At 39.4% G+C, this 22,872-nt stretch overlaps 1 protein-coding gene across 1 annotated transcript; it reads right to left on the reverse strand.

Annotated features, from left to right (window-relative positions):
* Window positions 1-16,248: 16,248 nt before the first annotated feature.
* LOC103810570 (ephrin-A5-like) lies at window positions 16,249-22,180 on the reverse strand (the record flags this gene model as incomplete). Its single annotated transcript, XM_009083476.1, has 3 exons — window positions 16,249-16,501; window positions 21,566-21,646; window positions 22,020-22,180. Coding segments are annotated over 3 exons (364 nt in total), but the record flags the coding sequence as incomplete, so codon positions are not given.
* Window positions 22,181-22,872: the final 692 nt, after the last annotated feature.

Below are 22,872 nucleotides of genomic sequence, written 5' to 3' on the forward strand. Positions count from 1 at the left end.
TGCAGCAGGAGAGCTTTATCCTGAATTACCTCAGATACACTGATGTCTAGAAGTCACCCTGAGTATGACTGTGTCTTAGAGATAAACAAAAATTCTTATGGTTTTTTTGGTACACGTGAGGAATTTGATCCACTATAGCTGTCCTCCCACAACACCAAGGTCACTCAAACTATCTAAGAGTTATAATGTTAGCATAAGGCACAAAAATGAGGAGGAATTGCCTATATTTTCTAGGCAAAATGATGGAACTACATTGGCACATAGATTTATGCAAGGCTACAACTCTTGGATTACTGTTCATATTTTATTTTTTTACACCAGTTGACACTGGGCAGGTACATACATTATAGGACAGCCTTTTCAAACACAAGATGAATGAAAAAGTACTTTTCCTTCCTTTGCATCTTTACACAGCAATAAAAATAAAAAGCTGATTTCACCCAAATGCCAGACTTTCAAAAAATCCTACTCTACACTAGCAATTTGGGAACTAGCACTTTGCCCACTATTGACTAGAAACCTTAAACAGTTTCTAGGCAAACAAAAGATATTGTGGTTGGTGCCATAGTGGTAGTTTCAGAACACAGCAAGAATACATTCTGTGTTCAGCATGTGCACAATAAAAAATTATGCAATCCTATGTGAGAGGTAAGGAGGAGGAATTAGGTTGCATTCAGCAGCTTGGCTTAGCAAGTTCCTTATGCATTCAAATTGTAATTTTTATCATAAGCAATGCCATATTGCCAAGGGTCAGGCAAGGCTGAACCTGTGGACAGCAAACAGCTGTCAATAGCCTGTCACAGTATGCCCTGAAAGAGTCATGCTCTTCCCTTGCAAGGTTGGATGATGTATTGGGTTTTTGTGGCAAGGTTTTCATAGCAGGAGAGAAAGTGTCTACAGGGATGGCTTCTGTGAGAAGCTGCCAAAAGCTTCCCTCATCTACTGAAGCCAATGCCAGCTGGCACCAAAATGGATCCACCACTGGCCAAGGCCAAGGCCATAAGTGATGGTGGTACTGCCTCTGTGATAATGAAGGGAAAAGGTACTGCACAGAAGCAGCTGGGAGAGAGGAGTAAGAATACATGAGAGAAACAGCCTTGCAGATCCTAAGGTCAGGGCAGAAGGGAAAGGAGGTGCAGGTGCTCCAGCCACTGCAGTGGAGATTCCCCTGCAGACTGTGGTGAAGAACACGGTGAGGCAGGCTGTCTCCCTGCAATTCATGGGGGTCCACAGGGGAGCAGAAATCCACCTGTAGCCCAGGAAGGACCCTATGCTGGAGCAGCTGGAGGCTCAAGAGAGACTGAAGTCCCATGGGATGCCTGCACTGGAGCAAGATGCTGGTGGGACTCAGGGCCTCGTGAAGAGAGGAGCCCATGCTGGAGAAGGTTTGCTGGCAGGATTTGTGACCCCATGGGAGACCCACATTGGTGCAAGCTGGTCCTGAAGAACTACACCACATAGAAAGGACCCACATCGGCACAGCCCATGAATAACAGCAGCCTGTGGAAAGGACTCAGGTTGAAGTTCATGGAGAACTGTCACCCATGGGAGGGATCCCATGCTGGAGCAGGAGAACAGTGTGAAGAGAAAGAATAGATTGCAACCCACATTTCCATCTCCTTGTGCCACTGGCAGGGAGGAGGTAGAGAATTTGGGAGAGAAGCTAAGCCCAGGAAGAAGGGGGAAGTGGGGGAAAGATGCTTTAAGGTTTGGTTTTATTGGTTTTATTGATTTGCTTGGCAGCCAATTCAATTAATGTCACTGAGTCTGTTTTGCCTGTGATGGCAATTGGTGACTGATCTCTCTCCCTGCCCATATCTCAACCCATGAGCCTTTTGTCATATTTTTCCCTCCCCTGTCCAGTTGAGGAAGTCAATGGCAGGGACTCTGGCATCCAGCCAGAGTGAACCCACCAAAACTGGTAATATCATCCTAAAGAAGTTTAGAACAAGGTAATGAGATAATAGGAGACACCAGGTTCTTAGAAAGGTCTGGTGCCTGCTACACAGTATTCCGTTGGCTAATCCCCAGATGGACTTCTTCAGACTTGACAGGGTGCTGTGTAGCTGTGGGTTTTTCATTTTGCCCAATTATCTCTTGGTATGTAAGGGTAAGGAGCTTGCCTTGTTTTGTGTTTTCAATTTGTTTAGGTTTCAGCCAGGAAAGAAGGAAAGACTTTGGCCCAACATTTGAATATTGCATTAAAAATTACTTCTCTCCTCATGTTAGCTAAGAAAATAGCACTGAAACAGGATGTAGGGGTGGCTATCATCTCCTCTGCTTGACTACCTTCACAAAAGCTTATACACCTTAGTACATGTAAATGACCACCTAACACAGCAGTGTTAGGTGCATAGCAGAAGCAATGACCTGCAGGCAACCTTGTTCGTCTGGTTTCCAGACGCTTTTTGGCCAGAGCAAAATTGGCTTATTCAAGAATAGCAGACTGTAGAAAACAAAAAGCATGTCTTTGCAGGAATATAATATCTCAAGAAACCCATCCAAGCTAACCGTGAACACAACAGTTTTAGGCACTAGCATGTCTGTATTAACACAGCAGCATGTCCAGCATGCTTGGCTCCCAAGACATTGGGAAAGTTTTCTCAGATGATTTTAATTATTTTTTTTTGCTGCTTTAGCATGGATATACTGTTGCCATTATCCCAGACACCCGGATGGCACAGGGCCCAGTATCATACCACATGAATACATCCAAGGGGTCAGTGTTAATTGGTCAGATAACGAAATTCAAACCTGACAAAATATGTACGTCCTACCTATTTATCTCATATTGTCATTCTTTCTGCTTTCATTTTGTATTCTCTATCTATCCCATGAATGATAAAGGCAACAGTGAACAAAGAATAGTGACAGACCCAAGGTCTGTATTAGTCAGACATAGTCTGAAAGACTTACTGCCTCTTGAATGTTTCTTTCATAGGACATGCCATTGGGCAGATCAACCTGCCATCTTCACACTTCTGTCACTATCATTTTCTCAGCTTCTCAGAAAAATGGAGAAGAGACATACCAAAAATTTCTCAGGGACATTTTCATAACTTCTCTTTTAACACATTTTGTAAGCAGGCAGAAGAATGCTGAAGAACAGCAAGATATGGATATTCTAATAAATGTATTTGTTTGAAACAGCTTGGCTCATGCTGGACACATGGAACAGTAAGAGTTTCACACAGATCAAAGCAATCAAAAATTATTCTCATATGTCTCACCACAATACGCTTATACTTCAAATCCCAACAGAGTGAGATGTCTCCTCAGTACAGCTTTTGGAGTTTGAAGCCTCCACACATGGCCTCAGAATTTTGTTCTGGCAATTCCTGTCCAGCCATTTTTGCTGATATGACCTTCAGAAGTATTGCTAAGTTGTGATTCTACTGGAAAGAAAAGATATATTTGTGCTGGGAGCGTTTAAATCCCCCCAAAATACAAAATGCAGTGAAATGACCTTTGCTTCTGTTTGTTCTGTTGCAGTTCATGTAGTGATTTTCAGGCCTTGTAGCTGACTACTTCTGCAGGACATTGGCATTCACTGCCTTCTTTGTTTCTGCATGAATATGTAACAACAAAAGTGTCATGTTGTTTGAACAGATTTCTGGCCAGCCTTAATTTAGAACTGGAGTGTGTGCACATAGTTGGCTATTTCAAACTATCAGTCAACTCCCAAAGGTTTGCTTTGTTTAGTTAAGAGGCGAAAAACAAGAGCTGGTGAGGCTAATTCTTGGAGGCTGGAATTATCATATCAAACAGTGTTCAAAACTTGTGACAACCCAGTGTCTCTTCATCTGGCTGACGCTTTTGGAACAAACAGTGCATGTCTTAGACTCAGTTTTCATACACATCATAAACTACAGCCAAAAGGAAAAATAAAAAGAAAACCCTAGATTGTTATGACATTGCTATAAATACAAACAGTGAATTGTAACAGTAAAATATGTTATGCAAATTACAGCTAATTTTAAAATAGCCCAATCTGACTGCCTACAGAGTGTAGAATTACACTGCGTTGTTCAAACTCTAAGTTAATTTTTACCCCTGTGAGCCATTCCTATTACTCCAAGTTTTTAGTTTTAACAGCCATTGAAAAAGGATTTATATTGCTGTGTGAAAATAGAAATGGGCAGATCTGTAAAACACCCTGAGTTACAGAATTTTTCTTATTTGCTTCAGGTGGGTAACTAGTGATTAGTTCTCCTTGTGCACACTGAGCTTCTGGTGTCTGCTTCTTTCTGTAACATTACACAGAGATTTACAAAGATGCCATTTGGCAGAATGCTTTAGAGAGGTTTGTTATGAGTGTTTCTTGAGTATGAGGCATTACGAATGCTTTTAGCCTCCCAGCTGTGTTTCTCAGCATATGGGGCTAGAAAAATCTCCATGTGATGTGACAGCACAGAATTAAGTTTGAAACAACTCTTAAGAAAAGGTTTGAAGAAGAAAACAAGGCCATTGGCCATCTGATGGAAATCACACTGGATAAACAAATTCAGTGAATTCTGGTTAAGAAAAAAACTCCCAGATCTTTGGACTGGCAAGAGACAGTGCCTAGCAGCCATTTAAAGAGACCATACTTTGTCACTGTCCTTTTCTGTCTGTGACTGTCCTCTACTCCATGCAACATACAAGGAGAGCTTTCTGATTCCAGGGATATCTACCCACCAGACAAAATGTTCCATCCTTCCCTTCACCATCACAAAAGTGTGGTGAAGGTAAAGTTAATAATGATGCATTGAGTTTCAAATGAACAGGACTGGGTGGGGGGATTGTAAAGCTAAAATACGTTTGTCTTTAGGGGTTTTCCTGTCTCCCTGTTACTATGTGGAGTTCCGGATGGATTTCATGAGGGAAAATCTCAGCTTGGGATGAACTAGAAACTCTGCAGTCCCCGAAGTGGCTATTGCCTCTGTCTTCACTTGCCAGCCTGTCCCCAGTCAGCCCATGGCCTGTTGCAGTTAACACTTTTGGCCAATGTTGAGCTCTCTTTCCTATGTTCAGTAGCCAGGCTGACAATCTCTTTACAGTGTTCCTTAGGGCCTGGAGCACTCTTACCAATGAATATGTAGTTTGTCATAGTCATGGTCACATTCCTCTTCCTCTGTTAAAAGTAGTCTATCATATGAGCTTTTGCTTGTGTAAAGGATTTTCAACCGCATATATGTATCCACACCTTGCATTCTGCCCAAACGAGTTTGTCACAGGACCTTTGCTGCCACGTATCCTGCAGTACATTAATGACTGGAATGCCCTTGAGTTTGTTTACCAAGAAATGACTGGTTGCTGTGGTTGGGCAAAAGGGACAGAGTACACTGGCTCACAAGGAATTCAATGTATTCCCTTAATTCTACTGTAGTTTCCTACCAATTCTTCCTCTCAGTCCACTCAACAACTGTATTTCAAAATATTCCACTTCTGCCCCAAAGTTTTTATTTTAAATCTTGATGGTAGAAATAACAATTCCCTGAAAATAAACAAACAGGCAAATTACACAGTTGAGTACATACAGCATGGTTGTGTGTTAGTGTATTTGTTATTAGCAGGATTAGGACCATTTACAAGACACATTTCATGTGATGACACAGTATTTAAATTCTATTCTTTCCAGTATGCCCTATGGACAGAATTGCTATTGGGTAGGCTGACATCTCTTCTAATTTTGTTGAAGACAGACTAATTAAAAGCCAGGAATCACAGCACAACACCAGGTGCTCAGTTCATAAAGTTCTTCTCTGTTTATTTCTAGATTTCAAACACTTGTATTGTTTTCCTCTTGCCCTTTTTATTTAACAGTGGATTCTCTGAGGTTAGATGAGGCATGATGGTTTCCAGACATGGTATCACTCATTCTTTATATGCAATAAGCAATGTATTGTGTTCATGTAAACAGCTCCTGAATCTGGCATGTTAATATTTCTTGCCTAATTTTTTCCAAAGAGAAACTACTTGCCCAGTGAGTCACTGCATGTTTTCTACCTCCTTCAGAAGATTCATCTCGGGAGCCTCCACACCCTGGTGCTCTACAGGGCATTTCTCTGTAGGATGCCCAGTTAGGACATACTTTTGCTTGCCTTTAAGTTTTTTCCCAAATTGTATTGCAAGCCTGCATGCATTTTCTTTTTCCATTACCAAAGTCATCGTGTTTTCCAATATTCCTCCTCAATCACAGACTTAGTGCTGGAATATACATTCTGAAGACTTGTCCTGGGTTAAATATGTCTCTGCTCCCTCAACTACAACAGGTGCTTCACATGGCAAAGGTTTTCATTCTAGTCTCTTCCATAGCAACTTCTTTAGACTTCACAATTTATTCAGGAAAGGAAGAGGGGAAATAGAGTTCTGGTAACGTGCTCAGCCTCCTGAAGGAGGTGCAGGTAGCAAACTGCACTATGTCTCAAGATAGATGACTTTTATTATTCTTCAGTGTATTAAGCCCCACATTTAAGACAGTGATCTGTTGCCTAAGAGGCCTGAAACTAGGGTAGTGTTTGAGATGTTTAATTCATTATTTTCTTGTTTTAATTATGTTTGAAACAAAGTAAATAACTTTCATGATGGCTTCTGGGACAAGTTTTTACTGAAAGGATACAAAAAGAGCAAACAGTTGAAAAGAACAGTGACAAGACATTGAGATAATACTGTCAGAGATAACTTGCTCCATAATACTGGTTGTGTGTCATGTATAAACACACAGAGAAAAGCATATACCCTTTCATAGCAAGCTGAGTAAGACACAACTTCTACATGCAGAAAAGGGCAAGAAAGTAGCATAAGGTCTATGATGATTTATTTTAGTCTGCATTTAAGATTAAAATATTTTATTTCCCTGACTGTCCATCTACGCAAATTAAATAAAACTTTTTAAAAGGATGCATCTGTGACTTCTTTCAAGTCACTGTTTAGTTTTAATTTTCCTATTTTTTTTAAGAAAGGCAGATTTATTGTAATAAATTCCTTCCTTTTCCCGCAAATACATATGATATCATCTGTCACTCTGACTTATACAGACAGCAGTGCCTATCCCTAGGAAGTTTTTTCAGGCCAGTTCTTACATGAAGCATCTTTTAGCTCTTACTCTGAGAGCAAGGCTGCTATTAGTGTCCCAGATTAAGGCCTGACCTTCATCAGATGTGTAGTGAAATGTGGCAGGCAACCTTGCAATGCGGAGCATCCCTGATATTAGCCTTGAAGGACAGGTTTGGCCAAAGACCAAAGTTCAGACAAATGGCTTTTGGTATCTCTGAGTGGATAAAATACAGAATGCATAGTAGTTACCTAGGATCCGAACAAACATCTGGAATGAGCTGGGATGGCAGCAAAGCAGTCTGTCAACAGGACAACACAGGGAACCACTGGCCATGAGAGAAAGGCAGAGCATGTCCTTTAAGTGAGTCTGTGTTTGTTTGCTTGTTTGACATTGGTTATCTACATGTGCATTGCCTGACACCTGCTCCCACAGGTCCAGCACACCTAAGTAAAGTGAACATGAAATCAACCCTTGCTCTAAAATTTGTAAGAGGATAAAATGCTCAGTGTTTCCTCCAAGCATGCTGTTATTGTGAACTTACAGCATTTCAATTTGACACTAAAGAGATGAAGCTTTTAGCAGTTCTGAATATAGACAAGCAAAATGAAGGCTATGGTCTTCAGGATCTTGTGCCTTCCCTCTTCCTCACCAAAGACAGACCTTAAAGCATCTCCCTTATGTATCATTCAGCTGGTGCAAGGAGTAGAGGACATTACCCTTTTGTGCCTCTGCACAGTTCTGCTTTGACTTGCAGCCCCCAAACCTCTATGTCTTGCAAACACTTGCCAGACAGTTGCTCCTGAAAAGACTGAGCAAAGTGGCAGCTCCAGATTCAAATGCAAATCTGCAGGAGAGTACCTGAAATAAAAATCATGTTTAAAAGTTTAAGGTCCTTTTTTAGTCAAAAACTTTGAGCTTCCTCAAACAAAGCATGTAAGAGGTGACTGTAGAACAAATCATAGATGAAACACCTGCTTTCTGCAAAGCTATCTGGAAGATCTGCATGCCCCATCAGACTAATTTTGGTGCTAGAGGAAGAAGAAGGGGAGGGAGATTGCACCATTTGCTATTCTCAATGGAGTCCTGCACAGAGAGGTTGCTATATTAAACACTTCACTGTTTCATGCCAATCTTGTTATCTGTTCTGTTACAACCTTTATTATTCATGGATGCAAAAATCCCATCATTAAAACTGCATAAATATTCATACTGCGTGCATTTCATTTAGCCACTTGGCAAAACTTCTCTGAAGTACAAGAGTTTTGAGGAAATCTGGCTAATGAGACCAGAGCACAGGAAGTGTGCATGGGTTTTCCTTTCTTTCTACCTGCCAATAAATGCAGAATAACTAATCAAATAAACAAGCACAAAAGGGGCATGCATTCACCAGGAAGGATGATATGCACTCTTGCTTTGGCTTCTGTGTCAAGGGGAATGCAATGCCTTTTGTAAGGCAATTATGTGCAAGAACCAGGATATTGTAAAACTAATGTAGAAGGCGTGATAAGCATCACTGCATGGGTTCACCCGGCTTTGCCTCACATTTAATGCCTAACCATTAACATCGTGCATGGTCCACATTCTTGTTCAGTCCTTTTTTAAGGCAGAACCATCATTCTTCCCTCTGTGGCTGTCCTAAATCAAAATGTAGCTGTATTCTGCTCCATGAAAGTCAGTTTATCTACACCCTACACTCCTGATCCAGCTTCAGGAGCTTTTGGATGGCAGAGATAAAACAATAGAAAGAAATTTCTCCCAAAACAAAGTTTAAAAACCAGCATTAAACCATGCACTACACAGAGCACTCAGCAGTGTGGAAAGACTTCTCACAAGAGCCTGGTTCCTCCAAATTCTGAGCTGCTTGCTCTACACGCAGCAGTTCCAGCAGGAGCCTTGCAGACTGCAAGACTTTAAGTTTTTCCTGTTTTAGAATAGCGAGGTGAGGTGTGTATTTTTAAATGCTAGTGGGTTTTCAAAGCTGAGCAATGTTGGCCTGATTTAATGGTAAATCTTTCTGTGACTTGTGCAAGCACAGTGCTTGACCAGAGTGTTACTTCTAGAGAACACAATCAGGCACGTTCCAGGTTTTCTCTTCAATGTTTTCATGAAATTCCACAAATGAGTGACTCTTCTACTCATGGTCAGTTTACACCAGTAACCACTTTCCTGGCTCAAAGTCAGATGTATACTTCCCACTGCTGCTTAGCCATCTGTGACTGAACGAGCTCTTTCTTCCCCATCCTTTCTCCATCCTCATTGTAGTGAACAGAACCATTGGGATACATGCAGTGCTATGTAATGCCCAGCACGCCAAGTTTCCACTGAAGCATTGACACCCAGCCAAGGGCCTGATTCTTTGGATCCTCCTCAGGCAAGGATAGCTACTGTAGGATCACAGCTTGCCATTTGCAATATGTAACACTCTCATTTATTCCCAATATCCAAGTATGAAAGGATTGGCACTTCAGTATCACAACAGGATTGTCACTTCAGGTATAAAAATGCTTTGCTTTTGCTGTGTTCAGTTTCTAGACTTTTTAATCCTCTGTTTAGCTACAGGTAAAGTGACAGTGAGGAGCGAAAAAAAAGCCTCCTAAACTTCTTGGCCTAGGTGGTCAGTGATTAGTCAAACATTTGCTTAAGATACTGCAAATTACAGTACACGAGAACAAAAAGCCACAATTGGTTCTCAGTAGTACAAGGATCAGAGAGATACATACACCTCCACTATCCTATCGATTAACATGACCTTTCCTTTTACAAATATCATCCAGACAAAACTTCAATATTGCCAACAGGGCTTTGACTATAGATAAAGAAATATGTTCAAATCTTAAAATTAGTACTGGAAAGTATATATTGCTAAGTGGGCAAGTGTATCCCACAAAACAACACTTAGAGCATGCTTTGAACATAAGAACTGAGAGATGGCCGTGTCTTAGAATTACACTTGAGACTGTGTGTACAGAAGGATATACCTTTCCATCTGTCCTTTACTTCAGAGATACATTACAAGGTAGATAGGAATCTAGAAATCATTCTACACTCTTGATCTTGAATACAGTCCGTGCTTTCCTAAAGTGCTAGGCAAAACAGAAAATTATTCTTCTTTCCCTCCAAGTAGACATCTAGCTTGCACCCTACAATTTCTCATATTTGTATTCCTCCTTGTGTAATTAAATGACATGAGAACTTTCTTCAAGAACCACTGTAAGAAAAATGAGTGTTTCAAGATGTGCTGGTGGCTGTAAGAATTATCTTGTGGCTTGAATTGTTATGAATTAAATATGACTCACAGTATTGTTCAGCTAAATGGTTTATCTGGGGGGAGAAAACAAACAAAAAACCTACTTAAATGCAACATTTTTTGCAGTATCACTTCTTTTTGAATTTTCTTTAAAGGATATTTTTGTATCTAACAAATACTTTGCTTTAAAAGCTTTTATGTGGTATAAGAGAAAAATATAGCAAAAATTTAAGTTGATATTTCAGCTTGTTTGATTAGTAGTAGCAAACCGAAATGATGCTGAAAGCAAACACAAATAGTCATGTACAAGAGCTGTCTGTACTGCAGTCTTTACAGTGATGGCTGAGTCTTCATCTAGGCTCTCAGGCATACAACTGTAATATAAAGTTAAATCATGTTTTAAACTAAAATTCCCAGTAAGAGCAAATGCTAACAAAAATAAGAATTCTAAGGAAGGAGGCACTTTTCATTCCTGTGCTGCTACAGCCTGTAAAAAATTTAACCACCCCAGTTGGTTACCACATCTCTAACCTATATAAATCAAAGCTCTGTTTTGAATGAATAAAAACACTTTGGCACACAGCCATATCATAGCAGTATGATGCATGCCTGAATATTCGTAAGAATGCCCTCAGAGGTACACTGTGAGCTGAAATATTCACAGAAGGAAAGATGAGGGAGTACAAAGGCCCATTGTGCACACTAATGCAGAAAAATGAAATCAAATACCATTCTCAGCAAAAGCAGAGTGTCTTCTGAGCAAAAGCTATTAAGCGTGTCAGACTCTAGGATATTTTCTGGACATGGCTATTATGTTAAGACATACTGAACATATGTCACTTATAACCCTGCCCTGGTTGTAACATCACAGCTCCAGAGGAAAAAAGTCTGGTGCATCAATTCTTTGTATCAAATACTCACACATCTCTGCTCACCAAGCTGTCACTTCTTATTTGTAAAGAAGGTTAGAGTAAGTTATAATTAGTACACGCTGCCCTGTCAACTAATTAAATATAATAAAAAGCTTTCTGTGAGTTTAATGCTAATATGGTGTAACTACAACAGTTCTGAATGCACAGTGTATGTATTACAGGTTTCAGTATGTGCCCCCCCACCTTCTATGACCTAAATTCTCAGGTTAAACCTATCATATGAGTACTGAGCAGGCAGTGCCAAAGACAACTAAATACAAGTCAACATCAATGCAGTTCTGTACAATTTTAGAGGCACTGCATCAGCCTCTGAGGGCAGGGGTGGAAGGAAGGAGAAGAAAAAGCCAGCTAGTTTCTTGCCTCCCCTTTTCTTCCTCTTCCCTTCAGGAGGCACCCCTGCTCAAATTCTCCCACTCATGAGACTTTCACTACTCTGAGCCACTTTCCTTCTGTTTGTAAAGAAAAACATGGCTGAGATTTCAAAGCCACTTCCAACCCCATCTCTTTGTTAGTCTGTGTGGCATCCTGGGTAGAGAGGCACCGAGAACAACATCCCGGTTTGCACAACTCTGAGGCAAGAGCTGTCAGGAAGCAAGAGTTATGCCATACAACCACTTGTTACTCAGGGGAGGAAGGAAAATTGCTTGGGAGGCTCAGAGCAGGGCAAAAGTGACAATGGAAACCAGGTAATGCTCCAGCACTTGCATAGCTCTGACCCTTCTAACTATCTGGAAGACTTTTAAACACATTATGAAAAGGTGAAGAGCAGAAGCCAGGCTTTAGATCAGCATGGACATTGGAAGTTACAGCTCTAGCTAGTCAGTTGTGCCCACTGCATTTTTCTGACTTTCTACTAACATTCCTCTTTGCCAGTCCCATCCCTGAAAATATTCAAGGTCTGGCTGGACTAGGCTCTGAGCAACCTGGTCTAGTGGAAGGTGTCCCTGCTCATTGCAGCAGGGTTAGACTGGAAGACCTTTAAAGGTCCCTTCCAATCTCAACCATTCTATGACTCTATGTAATGTAGGTACTAATAATTCCCAAAATAAATATATAATTAATTGAACAAAAATGTAGTCTAAAAGAACCAATTAAAATGATGAAAATCTTTAATTTTATTTAAGTATAATTGTACGGACACGTGTATATACAAATACAGATCTTATGGGGCAGGGATTTTGGGTGGGGATTTTTTTAACATTTTCTTTTAAGTTTATATAATGTAAGCATTTCAAAACCAGCACTCAATGAATAAGTGCAAAGAAACTGCAAAGCAGGGCAGTACAAGCACAGGACCACACTGAGCTGGACTTTCATACCCAGATGCATACACAATGAGTGTCTTCAATGGGGTGTCAAGAGTAAGCATGGTAAGCGGATTTCGCAGACTCATGGGTAACCTCCAACATGCCAGCATCTATTAAACTGTACAGACAACGGCAGCAAGCCTATTGTAGGGAGATTTGTCTCACATCCGAGAAGCTCGAGGGCGAATGCATGGGAAAAACTCAGTGATGCCAGACCAGAAACAGATCTGCCCATTCACAGCTCCAAATTAAAAAAAGGAGGAGGGTGGGAGAGGAGGAAGGGCAGGAAGAGGGGAGAGAAGTGTAGAGAGTTGTACATTAAAACTGGTGATTACAAAATCCAAGTGTAATGAAAAGAGGGGAAGAGTTAACACTCTAAACCTCTGAAAGTGACTGAACCATTGCTCTCACAAGGCAACGGATTAAGTTCAGTTTTGAGGGTTAGGGGTGGGAATCAACAGATACAAATACAACCATTTTCCTTCCACAGTTATAGAGGAAAGGAAACAATCTATTCAACTACTCTCAGTACTTCCCAAGTTTGTTTCTAGTTCTTTTGGAACCAAGTACATACATATATCGCACATGACACTGGCAAGATCCTTTCTGGAAAAAACTATTCATGGGAACAAAACCAGAAGGAAAACAGGAGGGAAAAAATACAAACAAAAAAAGAACAAGCAAACAAAAAAACAGAAAAGTTGTTATATCCCCAAAGCCTTTTTAGAAACAAATATGATACAAAAGAACAAAAACTAACACAGAAACCACAAGGCTCCAACATCAGACCTTTAAACACTAAGGACAAAACATTGATCATCAAAATTCATGTTGTTCCAGGTCTTGACATTGTGAAGTCTTGCAACAGATGAATGATTTTCAAAGATGAGTCCTGTATGCTGCAGTGTCATGGCCACTTGTCTCTCAGTTCTCAGCCATGATCACACTTGATGCTTCAAAGCTCTGTCTTGTAATCAACACGTGATTTTAATATCCTGAAAGTCTATTGTTCTCACTTACAAAAGACATAAGAATCAAATTAATACTTTATTATCAAACACTATATACAACAGAGGTTGCTAATAATACAGAATTTAAAGAACATAGCTTTAAGTTTTACTTGTCTTTCCTTCGCCATCCAAGTAAGTACAGTACAAAACAATATTCTAAACTAACACGAAATGTTACCTTGTCTATTGAAGGATACACAGTATCCACTAAACTGACTGATCCCTATTTTGCCTGCTTCACATTGCAATGCCCTTGGCAGCCAGGAGTGCAGGTCATGGGCATAAGCAAGCTGCCTAGGCTGAGGGAGAATCAGTACCTCAGACTTGAGCAGGGGCAGATAAAGGGGAAGGGAGCAAAAATCTCCTTAATTTGCAGCAATATCTGCATTTTAAACATTCAGAGATTTGCAATGCAACACAACATTTATATATTTGGTATGACTGGGATTGCCTAATGCCATCAAGTATCAAGCTGGCAGTGCCTGGTATGCTGCTCCCAGCCATGCCACGCCAGGCAGCATGGGGATCTGCCTTGCAGATGCATCACTTGTGTTGCCCCCCACCTACCCAGCAAGGCTCTGTGACAACACAAAGGGGTGAGTTTCACCAGGAGTAACACCAGTGACAATTCTTTGCTGTGAATAAATGTATGTCTTCAACTTCAACATCATTCAGAGACAAAGGATGACAAATGAAGTCACCATTTCTACATTAAATTGGCACTACTGGTATGACTGCCCTGCCTATGAATCATTTTAATATGGTTACACATCATGCAATATTATCTGTACTCTGGTTACTAATCCTTTTGATAAGGTGCATTTTGAATAAGCTCACCTCATCCAAAGATCTTTAATTCCCACCTACAGGAAGTATTAGTGTGTGTACCAAGCACATACAGATTAAAGAGAGCAAAGTACCAGACAGCTTGTAATGAGATGATGACTTCCCTAACTGTTTGGACTGCATATCTTTATTCTGTGCACTTCACACTAGAGCAAATTTCCTGCATTCCTCCTGTAAGTACAAGCCCTGTACTAATAAACATGTATGATATCAGGCAAGCCCAAGTCATAGCTTAGCATGCATAAAACCTCCCTTTACATCTTAAATTTAGTTCCCTCCCCTCCTGCTTCAATTTCTGGAAAGCTTTTCTTCATTTAAAAAAAAAAAAAAAGCCCACGAAGTGCTGTCCATTGATGGCATCACTCAACTTTGTTACAGCAGACTTTTTCTTCATAATTAATACACAAAAATCTTATTTTGTTTCAATGCACTCCGTGTTTTGTTTCACACTGAATGTAATTACCAGTTTTTGTTAGAAAAGCTCTGTTTCTGTCTGGGTCTGATATTTCACTGATTATGCTTAGCAGTCCAAGTGTCATGGCAGCCTAGCCAAAAAATACCCCAAAGCTTGCACTTCCTGGCAAATTAAGTTTTAAAGTTTCATATTAGCCAAGGCTCACATTCCTTAAACAGGGTCACTCCTAACTCCATCAAACAAGACAGTCCCATTTCCTAATTGCATCAAGGGTTACCACTTCTCTCACATGTTTAAATAGGACAAGCATATATACTCACTCTCAGCATAAAGTATATCTAAATAATGTATTTTCTATTCTAGTGGATTTTTAAAAAAATATTTTGTTAAGTCTTTGGGAGCCCCCTAGTTTATCTCTGACTGATAAACACATTTCCTCTACTCAACAAACTGTGCTGGAAGGGGAAAAGATAAAAAAATCAACACGAATTCATATTCCACACTTCTTTTCTTTCTCCCCACCAAACAATGCTATTAGACTGCCCTGTTTTTTTCTACACGTGGTTTATTCCCATGACTGAGGAACTTGCAGGAGAGACAAATCGAGAGCACACTGGAAATCCCGTGTCCCAAACACGTTTCTTCTGGCCACCGATGTCCCCTTTTAGCATGTATTAACACCCAGAGCAGCATCCAAGGCTATCAGCTACTAAGTCAGCGCTGGGGAAGGTCACTTTATTCTCAAAAGTGCCTCTGCATTTCAAGAAAAAAATTGTAGCACCACGGTGATTTGTTTTAAAATAAAATAATCCGGTGTGCATTATCCCCTTAAAACGAAATAACAGAGGCACTCACACCCCCAGTGAAGTTTCCTAAATCTGACCTTGCCTGCTGTGCTAACATTCCTAAATACTAACTTCTTCCTCTCACCAAGGACCGCATTTCTACTTGTGAGCACAAATTTTACTGTCAAAGATGTTTCAAGACAGTACTATAGGAAACATCATCTTTCCCTTACAGAAGCCTGTTCATTTAGAAACTCCTGGAGGAAATGGTGTTATATCTATTCTTAATATTTCCCCTCCAGTCCTGACATGGTGACACGATGCCTTGCATGATCATCTTACAGTGTTGAATGAGAAGGCATAAATATTGTATCACAGAGAAAGACTCTTCCAGGCTTTCACTCACTTTCCTTATCCCTCACTGCATCTGCCACTACTCTTTCTTGTTCATATACGGATGACACAGTGAGCTAACAGAGGTGACTTCTTAAAAGGAGAATGCAGAGGAAAATAAGAATCACTAGTGTCACTATTATAGTTTGGCATTTTCATTTGGAGTCCTTTTATTTATATGGAGGGGTTAAGAAAGTCACAACGTAGGTAGGGGCGGGTGCTGAAGCTAGTTATCCCCTTCAAATTTTTGCTGAGTTCAGGCTAAAAGGGAGAAGAAAAGGGAAAAATAACAATTTGACATCTGCAAAAACAATAAAGTCCCTTTCCTGGGATGAGCAGTTATATGGATCTTTGATGTTCCAAGACCCTGGTATTTTCTGCGACAGGTTGCCAAAGCATAATGTGCTATAATATCAAAAGCATTGCCAGGAGGAACAATAGAGTTGCCAAAAGCCGGCTGGGTATCCTTGGTGTCTGTGCCGCATTCTCACCACGGGATGGCTCGGCTGACTCATGTACGGTATCATCTGTTCAAACAGAAAGCATACATTCCAATGAGATTTTGCATCCTTAATAAACTCTCACTGAGCCGACAACTGTAAGTAGATTTCAGTGCCTTTATGAAACAGGGCAATGAACCTTGTGCTGTCATTGACTTTCACAAGCGTGTAATACCTCATTATGTAACCAACTTGGGGCCAAGTCCTGCATTTCTACTGGCAAAACTCCCATTGAAGACCAGAGGAGCAGAAAGTTAAGTCTGATTTCAGCAGATTGAAGAATGAAAGATTCCTCTTCCAATAAAACACTGTAGCTCTAGCTTTGGATGGCTCATTAGATAGCAATGTCAGTAGGGAGGCAGCTAAACAAAACCACCTGACTTTCAAAAGGGTTGCACATGCTCAGAATTAAGTTTGCAGTTAATCCCCTTACTCAGTTACAGATTTTGGCTTCTGAATCTGAAACGACAGCCTGTAAACCCAAGCATATACTACCCTTCCACACATAAAATTTCCACTGATGTATACTGTATCTGGAGATGCGCAGGAGATGTAAGATCATTCCCCCTTTCTTGAAACTGAATTTTAAAGGCTAACTCTTGACAATCACCAATTTTATAGAATACATACTCAGTCTAGAAAACCTCATTACCTTTTACAGTACACAAAATAGAGATTTACATATATGCTGCTAGAACGAATGAAAAAAGAACCAGCTGAGTTGGCAAAACATGCTTATACATTAGTGGCAGAAGAGAACATGGTAGCAAATACTAAATGAGTGATACATAATAAAGCTCGGTTTAGTTTTCATAAATTAAAGATCAGCCTAAAAGCAACATAAAAAAAGGTAGGCAAAGTCAAATTCAACATCGGTGTTGTTATAGTGGTGGTATTTTTCTCTGCAAAGCCCTCCATATATACAATTATCTAATTTGGCTCTTTAAAAAGCAATCTGTCTGAGGCTTGCCATAAAAAGTAAGCTCTGGGTTTGAATTTTCATAGTACTAAAGGAAGTAGCTTCAAAATGTATTTGTAAGTTTAAAGAGTGCCTAAGTTTCCAGCAAAATTAATAGCATCTCACTACTTAGCGTAATGACCTCCTTCATTTTATAAGAGATGTCAACATATCTATGATGTATTTGTCTCTTTAGTTCCCATCCCAATAAATTGTACTGCCAGGACTACACCGGGTGAGAGCTGTGCAATTCCAACTAGAGGCACTAAGGAAAGCAGGAGTCAGGAGACTGGGATACCATGCTGCTTTGGCATGGTTCCTTTCATGTTACCTAGCTTTAGCTCCCACCCTTTCATATCCTTCACACCTAACGCAAAAGCAGGTAGAGCACTTAGCATAATTTGGGTTAATAGGCTCTTCAGCTGCAGCTCAGTTACACAGCAAGATGCACAGCAAACTGAATTAGCAATTTATCACATGTACTTTTTCCAGCACTAACTGATGCTAAATCACATCAGTCTTATCAACATATTTTAGTGTTGCTGAGGGCGAAAGTATGAAGACAAGCACTGATTAGCTGTAAATACATTTCAATTTGTAAGAAAGGGACATTGTCTCTTCTCAGTGGTGCCAAGCAATAGAACAAGAGGTAACAGGCAGAAACTGATGTACAGGAAGTTCCACCTGAACATGAGGAATGACTTCCCTACTGTGTGGGTGACCGCACACTGGAACTGGATGCACAGAGAGGTTCTGGAGTCTCCTTTCCTGATACCCAAAAGCTATTTGTACACAATCATGAGTAACATGCTCCAGGTGACCTGCTTGGGCTCTATATGACTCCCAGTGGTCTCTTCCAACTTTACCCATTCTGGGATGTCAGTGGGAAAGACTGGTTGGATTGACTTAAATTGCAGCTCCACATCATGTACAGCAGGGAGACTCTCCCAGGCACACTGGCCCTAAATGAGGCCCTAATATTTTTTGTCCTGAATTATTCCAAAGGAATCTAAAAATTTCAGTGAATGATGGTTACTGAAAAGTGCCTGTTTCAGTGGTTGTCCACACCAAATGCTGTTTCACATTTCACTTCTGAGTTACAGCCTTGTACTTTGGTGACACTGCCATAAGAATACAGTACTTCACAAAAGCTTGCTTCCCAATTAAAACATATTCTAAGAAGGTACAGGGAAGGAATACCCCTGCTCCAACTGTCAGTTCTACCATCTTTTATATATTTAGAGTCAGCTCTTCCCAATTTGGAAACATTTACTCACTGCTGATGAAGTAAAACTATGGAGAAGAATGATTTGCATTACCTTCTATCTCTTGCATCATCAATAGAATTGCAAATAAGTCTGAATTTGCAACACTGACTGTCAACAGTTTTGTCCTAATTATATCCGTGAGTCAGCAATAAAACACAATAGAGCAGAACTAGTGCAGAGCAGTAATAAATCCTCATTCTCTTTGACTATCAGATACTGCCACAACTGGAACACTGGCTACCGATAAAAAAATCTCAAGGAAGGAGCACTAAGCTAAAAAGATGACTTCTCTTAAATGCAAAATACAGAGATGCCATTTTTATAAATCCATTCTTCACAGAAGAATTAATTTCCATGTAACACTAAGGGGTTCCTTTAGAGAAGTCATCTGGGGTTTCTGTCAATGCTGTTGCAAGGTTTCTGCACTCATATATTAGAACACATGATTAATTTGTGGTCATGAAAATCACTTAACAAATATGATTTTCCTTGGAGATACAGTTATAACTGCACAGTCTTTAAGGCTTGGGGAAAAGGTTTTGCTTCGTTTTAAACACTGAAGGCAAGTGATGAACAAGACAAAATTCCTGAGCAGAATCTTGAAATTCACCACTAAAGACTGGGAATGCCAGCAGTAACTACAAGAAAATTATTCTGACAGACATGAATTCTCCAGATCACACTGTTTTACAACATATGCTTCAGGTATAACTTTCTGAAATGCACAACTGCAATTTTTGTTTATGGACTTTTTTATTTTTATTATTAAGGAGGAAGAGAAGGAGTGAATTTCATCACTTCTAAAAGAAGTGTGATCGCTATAGACTAGCTTCGTACAAATTTCTGGACAAACCCAGTGAAAATACAAGCGTTCAAAAATTACACAAATGGTGATTTTTAAAAGAAAAATGACAGTAAGTAATCTGCTGAACATGACTCTCCTGCCTCCCAATTCTTCTGTCTACTGTGGAAGAAGACAGTGGCAGGCTAGAGGAGAGCACAGAAGCAGAAAATGCATGTCAGAGGCATGTAAATTAGTACACAACACAGAACACATGCAACAAGATCCACCAAGGCAGCAGCAATCCTAACAGGCTAATAACAGAAAAGTGTGACAGCAGTTGGCAGATCTGGGAATGACTGATTATCTAATGGTGACTGGTCCAATTAATAATGCAAATATGCACTGATGTCAGGAGTGGGAATTTTTCATACCAAACCTTCTCATTAAAGCTATTATTTCTCCCTGGTAACACAAACAGTATTTCATCTCAGACTGCAGGATGCTCTTTGTTTGATTTTGGTTCCCTGGTTTGCCTGCTGCTTTCTAATGATGTGCTTTTGTGATGATGCTAGCTAGTTATAGCCATTCAATGGGAAGTGAGCAGCACTGCTGAAGAAAAAATCAGCAAGTTCACTAAAATCAGGCATTTATTACTCAGATGATCTGTTGCAAACCAGTAACAGGAGAAATACACATTAATTAGACTGTGTTCATCAAATCACAAAATGTAAATAAGTGCATTGAGCTTCTAGATTCATAGGTAACAGGGACATTGAAAGTACATCCCACTGCCTCCAGTAGAATGCTGTTAATAAATGTGTAAGTGTATCTAGTGTAAATGCATTCTCCTTACAATTAGATTCACTTAGAGAACATCTTTGATTCTCAAAGACCAAATTTTAAGGAAATTTCTAAAAATTAAAGAAAAATAGTGAATTCTACTGTTGATGTGTAGGTACATCATTCAATCTGGATAACGTCTGAAAGCCTTGTTTATATTTCTGTATAAATAATTAATTTTAATTAAAGGAACTGCAAAAAACAGCAAAAAATTAGTAAGTTGCTTCATACTCAAGGAGAGAATCTCTTTCAAATAGCATAAGAGCAAAAAAATCCTGGTAATCTGTTCTTTAGGGTATGTACTCAATGGTATAAGTGCAATATTTTCTAGCATAATTTATGTAACCATATATTTTAATTATTGATGCTTTAATACAACAACGTGTGAGCAGTGTGTAGATACATACAAAACAAACAGGTAATACCACTATTAAAAATACTTTTCCTACATATCCACCTAATTTTAATCTTATGAACAATGCCATTTAAATTCTTGGGATTACTCACACCCCTAGAATTAAACATCCTTCTATCTGTCATAAACTCAAGCCACACAAACAACACACATGCAGTTTCCAGACAGAGACATGTCAGCTTGATTGATCATGGAGGTTAATGTAACTTTGCCCTGGGCAGATGAAGGGCTTCATCATAGCAAGCACCCTTATTCTTAAGGCAGTGACTTGCAAAAAAAAATAAAAATAAAAATATAAAAAAAAAAAACACCAAAAAACAGGCAGAAAACCCCCCTAGAACTTAAGTTTGCTTCAATAAAAACAAAGTTTATACTCTGTCAGTTGCATGCCTTTGTCATCAGCAGTAAATAAGCAGTGGTTCTGTTTTTCTGAAAGCCTTTTGAAACCACATAATAAATGATGTGTGCCCATTAACTTAATTTCTAAAACTTTGGGCCCGGTTAGTAAATACAGTATTTTGCCAATATGCTGGGTGTTTGGCTTGGATGAGCCAGTAACTTTATGATAATGGTGAAAATTTTACACTGGCACACACAGCATTTTACTAAACCATGTCACTCAAAAAGCAAACGAAGCAACATTTTTCCTCCCCTGCATTAAACAAGGATACAGAAAATATACAATAAGCTATATTAGTACTGCCAGAAAAGTGCAAAAGCAGAGCAGTTGTACCATGCAAAGCATGCAGAGAGAAGAGGAAAAAAAGTACTGAAGCACCAGAAAGATACATACATTTGTTAAAAGAGATTCTCTAAGCATACTAACCTGCTGGTTCTAATGAATTTTCTACTTTGTCGTTAACATCGAAAACACGATCATGAACACCTATAGTTTTCATACAGCTGTCTATAACGAAAATAGAAATAACAGCCAAATATGTTAGTGAGATACCCTTAAACTCCCCACTTTTCTTTTTTCCTCTCTTTTTTTCTCTCTAGTTACTATATATAGTTAAGAATATTCATATTTTAAAGTCTCTGGCATTTGTCCAAATGCCAGTATAGTCTCCCATTTGTACACAGTTCAAGAAACAACAAGTTAGCAACTGCCATGTAATTAAAACAAAGCTTTATGAAGAATGATAACACAAATGCTGCTGTATGTACAGAACAGATACACAAGATTTAACAGCAAAAAAAAGATTTACGCTGTTTCCTAGACCACACGGTAAAGCATGTGCTACGAAGCCACCCTCAAAAGCTTAATCTGAAGAACTTACTTGCTGGTCGCACAAAGACCTTAAGCTTTAGGCAGGATCTCCTTCCATTATCTGGGATCGCAGAAGCTGTAAAATGAAGAAAAAGGAAAGACAAGTGGAGAAGTAAGAGAGTGGAAATACAAATTATTTGTTGTGCTAAATTAAAATATCTCTTGTCTCCCCTTCATCAGAAGGGCTGGACACATTTCCATCTCTGCAGGTAAGGACTTCAAGTGCACAAAGTAGCTTTATTATGCAAAAGCAGGAAAGAACTGCAGATTTTATTCTAATTAATTTTTTAAAAAATATTTTACATGGAAGAAGTGAAGCACATATTCAATGCTTCATTATCTCCGTTCACTTTTCCACCCTTTTTTTTCAAAAGCTTTTTTAATATCGTTTTTGCTCTAATACACATGTGCACTCTGAAAAAAATAACACTTTGGGATATATAATATCACTTAGAGAAAAGCTGCTCTTGAAACATTGAGCCATAGGCTTCAGCAACACAAGAACGGATGAAAAAAGGGATGAGAAATGAAGAAAACAAACAAAAAACTCTAAAATTACACCAAAGGTGACAATGATAAAAATGGAACTACGTATATACTGCCAGAAAAGCTGAAATACACACCATTAAATTCTACAGCAGTCAGTCTTCATATGCATCTGCCTTTGTTGAGAAAATATTTCTCTCGCTTGAGTCAGAACGTGATTCCCATGTTATCCAACCAATAAACCAAAATCAGTTTATTCCTTCTTTCTGCCCTCCCTCATAATTTCCCATTTAAAGTATTTGATTTTAAGAATACTTACTGTATTAGGAGAAAAACTGTAAGTGGAAACATGTCTAGCCCTAATGCAAAAGTTCACA

This window comes from Acanthisitta chloris, unplaced genomic scaffold, assembly GCF_000695815.1.
Source record: "Acanthisitta chloris isolate BGI_N310 unplaced genomic scaffold, ASM69581v1 scaffold11281, whole genome shotgun sequence".
In the NCBI taxonomy this organism is placed as follows: Eukaryota; Metazoa; Chordata; class Aves; order Passeriformes; family Acanthisittidae; genus Acanthisitta; species Acanthisitta chloris.